The sequence below is a fragment of the Varanus komodoensis genome, unplaced genomic scaffold (assembly GCF_004798865.1).
Source record: "Varanus komodoensis strain SLA01 unplaced genomic scaffold, ASM479886v1 scaffold33, whole genome shotgun sequence".
In the NCBI taxonomy this organism is placed as follows: Eukaryota; Metazoa; Chordata; class Lepidosauria; order Squamata; family Varanidae; genus Varanus; species Varanus komodoensis.
Window position 1 is genome coordinate 465,218 of NW_025335817.1, and position 6,490 is coordinate 471,707.

General features: G+C 44.1%; 1 protein-coding gene across 4 annotated transcripts; it reads left to right on the top strand.

The window, feature by feature from the left end:
* The first annotated feature begins 325 nt into the window (after positions 1-325).
* LOC123027719 lies at positions 326-5,823 on the top strand. 4 transcript variants are annotated; one of them, XM_044438870.1, is made up of 7 exons: positions 326-474; positions 1,497-1,826; positions 2,914-3,348; positions 4,318-4,407; positions 4,676-4,700; positions 4,789-4,823; positions 5,525-5,823. In XM_044438870.1, exons 2-7 carry the CDS (start codon positions 1,622-1,624, stop codon positions 5,704-5,706), a joined length of 972 nt encoding a protein of 323 aa, XP_044294805.1. In that variant the 5' UTR covers positions 326-474; positions 1,497-1,621; the 3' UTR covers positions 5,707-5,823. The 4 variants fall into 4 exon arrangements, with proteins under 4 accessions (XP_044294805.1, XP_044294803.1, XP_044294802.1 ...); XM_044438868.1 differs by having other exon boundaries at positions 327-470; positions 2,914-3,361; XM_044438867.1 differs by having other exon boundaries at positions 329-470.
* The last annotated feature ends 667 nt before the right edge of the window (positions 5,824-6,490 follow it).

A 6,490-nucleotide genomic window follows, 5' to 3' on the forward strand; every position in this document is an offset into this window, starting at 1 on the left:
ACTGAGGGTGATGCCGGGGTCCCCCTTGCTGAGGGGCTTCTAGCCAAGCGACTGGATAGTTGTCCGTCTGCTGGGGAAGATCCAGCTCTGCATTTCCTAACCCCCAATTCTGCGGGTCTCTGCAGCAGCGGCTCAGAAAAGCAAACAGAAAATCTCTCCTGCAGACTTGGTCGGTGTCTTGCAGCATGCCAGTTGAGCTCAAAGCCTTTGGGAAGCTCTGCTGTATTCGGGGAACGGATCCACCCTAAACCACAGTCCGGGGAGGGTCACTCACAGCACTGCTTGCATAAGGCCAGTGTCTTGCAAGCCGAGGAGCCTGAAACGGTCCGATGCTCATTTCCTTTTCTGCTCTTCCGCTACCACTCAGCTTCTGCTTTCTTCCGCCACAGAGGAAAAGACAACTCAAGAAATGAGACTCTTCTCTTGTTGGATTTCCATCCTGATCTTGCCTTTCGTAAGAGAAATTGCAGGTAGGTGAGTTGCAGAGAGTGTAACTGTGTCCTTTTGGGGTTTGGGGGGCGGGTAGGTGGAAGGAAGGCAGGGCTCGAAATTTGCCCCTTGGCATGACCTCCCTCTGCAGTTTCGTTTGTGCAAACTGTCCGCAGAGCTGCCCTCGCCAGGAAATCCCTGGGTCTCAGAGTTCCTCTTTTTCATCAGGGTGGCTTCTTTTCTTTTCATCCACCACTACGTACAGGGCAGGGAGTGAAAACGAAACAGCTGCCGCCGTTGGCCGTAGATCCTGGGGGACATGGCTGTGTGTGGTGTGACCTCCCCTCCCCTCCCCGACAATCTTTCGGGGACTTGGAGAGCACCAGCCCATCTCCCTGCCGGCTTGTCTTCCCATGGCTGAGCAGGCCCGGTTCCTTCCGTCCCTTCTCATGAGACTTTCCTCCCAATCCCCTGTTCATCAGAGCCCTCCCCTGAACCTTTCCCAGTTTAGAAACATAGAAACAGAGTGACTCAGAAGGGGTCTCCCAGGCCATCTAGTCTGACCCTCGGCTCCAGCTGGCTCCGCTGCCTGGAGGGGTGGTGGCTCTTCCACATTGGAGACATTCAAGAAGAACCTGGGCAGCCCTCTGAGTGGGATGGTGTGACTTGGTGTCCTGCAGGGCCTGATGGCCTTCTTGGCCCCTTCCAACTCTGCTATTCCATGGTTCTACGATTCTTCTCACTCATCCCTGAGTGTAGGAAATGGAACAATCAATTGCAACAAGCCAGATTCAGGCTGGACATCAGGAAAAGCTTCCTCACGGTCAGAGCAATATGGCAGTGGGACCAGCTGCCCGGAGAGGTGGGGGACTCTCCCACACTGGGGACATTCAGAAAGAAACTGGACAGCCACCTGAGTGGGATGTTGTGACTTGGTGTCCTGCAACAGCAGGGGGTGGACCCGATGGCCTTCATGGCCCCTTCCAACTCTACTATTCCATGATTCTATGATTCTGATTCTACGAAGTGCTGGATCCTTCCATTCATAAAGATTTCTCATTCCGTAGGTGCCACCTACCTTCTTCTCTTCCCAAATGAAAATCAGGAGCTGCCTTGCCCTTTGTCACCCAACCAATACCACACCGACTGGTGGGTCGGCTCCGCATGCTCCTCCCTGCTAACATTCGAACAAATGGGCTTGACTTCCTACGAGTGGCCACCCAAGAAGTCCTATTCCACTAACTGGGAGAGATTCGTTCACATTTGTACTAGCGGAGGCATATTTGCATGCAGAGCCTGGACGGATGGGGAGATGACCCGTCAAACTCCACTTTTGAATAATCCGGAGCATTGCAGGCATTTTCACTTCTTTATTGTCGCAAAAATAAATGAGTCGGGTAAGGTTTTGGTTTTTGTAAATCCAATCAAATGCATCTTGTGATATATTTGGGAAACATGAAAGTGTATAGGACCAGAATTTATTCAAATGCAGAGTGCAGGTTGGAGGTCTGAAAGGAAGGGTATGAATGAGTGGATCATGCAGAAACTCGGTGCCTCTGCGGTCCGTCTGTCTGTGCAACTGTTTTCATGCCATTGTCAGGAAAAAGGGCTTAAAACCAGGCTTGTGGGCTAGGCCACAGTATGAACCTAGTTTACCTTTATTTTCGTATGTGTTAAAACTGTCTTTCTCTTATGTTTAAGGTAGTTCAAGGCAGTTCATTTGGAAGTCACATACCTGGTCACTGCTTAGCTTCTGCAAGGTTGCTATATCACCTGCCATTGGACTATGTCCTGGCTAAGCTAAGGCTGTGACTTTATAATATTTAGACATTCTCTTTAGAATATCTCATTTAAGGACACAACTGTAGAGACCATCCATGATCTCCAAAGCAAAACGAACAAATACCCAGTGAAGGTTAACTTTCTAAAATAAAGCTGCAACTTTCCAAATAGCTATTCCTTAGCTTTGGGGAAAGTCAAACAAAGGAAGCAGCAACTTGTTCACAATGTTGTGTAGCCGGTGAGTGCACAAAGGAGGGGAGAGAGTGTCATAGACTAGATGGAAGCACGATAGCTGGCTGGTGTTTCTTTTGAGTGAGTGTCGTAATGATTATATTTGCGTGAAACAGCTGCCTTAAAACCACAGGGAAGATGTGGAAAAACGGAAAGCTCCAGACTTCTGTTCAAAAGAGCAATTCGGAAAATCGCACCTTTGCAAAAATGGCATATTTGGTTTTGGGAACAAGTGACCTGAAAATGGCTGCAAATTTCACAGTGCTGTTTATGGGAGCAACAGGGGAGTTTTTCCACATCCCCAGTGAATGGTGTGAGAGAAGACTATTTATTTATTTATTTATTTATTAAAATATTTCTATGCCGCCCCTTGCCAAGGCCTCGGGGTGGCTTACAACATCAAATAAAATACAAAATATCTAAGCTTTCCCGTCTCATGGTCTCATGTGTGTGCTCCAATCTGCATTACAGAGAATGAAGCTGCAATTGAAAGCATCCACAACCAACCAAAGGCTGGTTTCTTTGTGTCACCCGGAGAAAATTTCAGCCTTTCCTGCCAGTTTGCTTTGCAGAAGGAAGTGGATTTTGTCGTGTACTGGATTAAGGAAACGCATCCAGCGACTTGCCTTCATTCTCTTTCCAATGAAGGCTTCCAAACGGTTCATAATATTTCTTATGATATAAACTGTTGTGTTGATTCTGATATCAAAAAGAGACTGTCCAATTCTTCAGAAGTTTCAAATGGGACACTTCAAAATCACCAGATTACAATCACCGATGCTGTTCCTTCTGACAGCGGGGTGTATGTTTGCCTGATTACCGCATTCACAAATAAACATTTCTGGAAGATTGTAACTAATGTGACCATAGAAGTGCGGGATGCCTTGGCACCTGAGTCTGGAAACGGTAATAAAAGAGGGTCTGTTCCCTTGCATTCCCATGCCTGATTAAGTTGCTCATACAGTATTTTCTTATCTTTTGTTTGGTAAGTGTGCATGTTTGTTTCTTACTGCGTCTGTTGGATGCAGAGTTTCTGTGACAAGTGATGCACAAACATGCTATTGAGATGGTTGTCGGTACCATGACTCATGAAGTGTCTCCAGACTACAGCTCCCATGGTGCACCTCCGTATTGTGCATGTGCAAAACTTATTTCCATGGAGGCGATGCTCGCTTCTGGGGAGAAAGCTAGTCTGTGCTTGCAGGGGTGAGTTTCTTATTCTCTGAGGAATAATGAATTCACCAGGCTAAGTCAAGCTGTCACGAGTGGTAGCATTAGATTGAATTTTGTTGTCCATTAGTTCATTGGTTTGGTCAGTTGCAAAGTCATGCCTGGCTCTTCACGACCCCATGGACAACATTCCTCCAGGCCTTCCTGTCCTCCACCGTCCCTCGGAGTCCACCCAAGCCCACACCCACCGCCCCAGTGACTCCCTCTAGCCCCCTCATCCTCTGCTGTCCCCTTCTCCTTTTGCCCTCAATTGTTCCCAGCGTCAGGGTCTTCTCCAGGGAGTCCTTCCTTCTCATTAGGTGGCCAAAGTATTTGAGCTTCATCTTCAGCATCTGGCCTTCTAAAGAGCAGTCAGGGCTGATCTCCTCTAGGACTGACCAGTTTGATCGCCTTGCGGTCCAAGGGACTCGCAGGAGTCTCCTCCAGCACCACAATTCAAAGGCACAAATTCACAGTTCTTTGGTGCTCAGCCTTCCTTATGGTCCAACTCTCACACCCAACTGGGAAAACCATTGCTTTGACTGTAAGAACTTTTGTCCATTAATTAGGTATAATTAAAGCTTGCAAAATGTGCAAAATGAGTTGCTTTTTCTTCTACTGATATGATCTTAACTCTGGCTCTCTTTTAAACATTTGATTTTCTAGGGCTGCTACAGATTTCCTTGGGAGTCATGGGAAGCATCCTCGTCGTCGGTGGGCTAATAGCGTTTCTTTGCTGGAAGAAGAATCCCAGAGGTTATTATTACAATTGCGTTGCTTTCATGCCCTGCTTTTCTCCTAAGCTCCCTATTATCCTTGCAATAACAACTTTGCAAGCTAGGTCTGACTGCAGGGCAGCACCTGGGCCCAAGTCACCAAGGGCCCAAGGGTCTAGCAGCCAGAACTTGGCATTTCTCTCTGGCAGCGAAAGAAGAACAGCTTAAAGAGAAATCAAAAGTGACTGTGTAGTCTACAAAAGCATTTGAAAAGTTATAACTTCACAATTTATGTCAATTCTTTACAGGAAAACCATCCGAACCACATCAAAGGTACTGCTTATAACTACATGATAATATTATATGGGGAATGCGGCTTTTCTTCCATGGAAAAGACACTCACATTAGCTCTTTTCTCTAGGGATCGGACTGCAACTGAAATGAAGGAGGAAGAGTGTAAGTACAAAGTTTTTTCATGCATTTAAGTGCTGGCTCATGTAACACATTTAGGAAACCTTGCACTGGAAATGACTTAACAGGTATTCTGTACTTAATGACTGCGGCACATTAAGGATGGATTTCGGTTGTTGAACATCTGAGACTGATGTTCCAATATTCTGAAATTAACAGGTGTAGGCCAGCCAGTTGCTGGCTTGGCTTCCACACGCAGCAGAATAGTGAAGCAGAACCCTAAAGCAGAAGTGTGCAAAAACTCCATGCATCCAGAAAACTAGCAAACAAGGAAAGAGTTAGGCTAGGGCATGTCCCTTGAAGAGCTAGTTTTCTATATGCAGGTAGGTTTTTTTTAAACAGCATTAAGACATACCTCAATGAAATACATTGCACAATATTATACAAAGCCTATATGCAAATATTGAGGCACCAAAGCATATTTATTTATTTACTGTGAAAAAAACATTTGCTCAGTGGCTGAATCCAGAATGGATTCTGCTACACAGAATTCCTAATTTGCAGATTAACTGTAAAATGAAGATCCCATTTTTTAAATGCCCCCTTTAAAAGAGAGAGAGAGAGCATGTGACCAAGAGAGCTCACTTTTTGGATAAAAAAAGACCCTATTTATCTTCATCCAGCACGGTTCAAAACCTGCCTTTTTAAAGTCTATTTTTTCTCATTCCTTTCTTTTGGTCTTCCAGGCTCTCCGTATGCAATCAGCAGTCACAGTGATGTGTTTGGAAATGAAGTTGTGTATTCACTTGCAACCAGCCCTGGTGTGAACCCAAACAGGGATTTTTTGCAGAATAGCAGTACAGCTTCTGGAACACAAGCTGGAGAAAATGTGGAAACTTATGCTGTGATCAACAAAGTGTGTTCTTGAATAGTGAAAACCTTCATTTTGGCAGTCATTTTAATTTGTTTTTCATGGGAATTTCTAAAATTGCACACATTTCTTCATGTTATAATAAAATAAATAAAATGTGTAGTACTAAATTAACTGTTAAAGCATCTTTCATGATTTCTCTAATATGTTACTTGGATGATATTCATAAAATAAAAATTAGCAAGTTGGATCGAAAGAATTCTTGAAAAGAATAATTGCTGAGTATCGCTGGCTGAACTTCAACTTTGGACCACTAGATGGAGACGTTAGCCTTGCTAATGAATCCTCTTGGTCACATTTAATTAAAACTTACCTCATTTCACACTTTTGAACCACTAGGTGAACAGAACCTCAGCTGTCCTTTGAAACTGACACTTTTCTGAATTTTGCTAATCAAAAATTGCACATGAAATTCCACATAGCAAGGAAAATGTCCTTCAATATATTTTTCATCATGAAAAGTGCTTGTTTATAAAACATGCAAACAAAAATGCATACAGAATGTATTAGGAGAAATGTGCCAAAAAGGCTGATGGATTTTCATGAAATATTCGTTTTGTTACTGTATTTTTTCTTCATTCTTCTGTTCAATACAAGCCCATGGTTCCCCTCTGCCTTTTTCTCCTCCTCTTTGTTTTCCCCTCCCTTTTTAATATCATCCTGTATTTACAGAGTAAAGTTTTCATATCTGTACATAAAACCAGAAAATAAAAACTGGATGCATTAATGCTAGGAACAATTAGGAAAGGAATTTGAAAATAAAACTCCCCAAATCGTACAT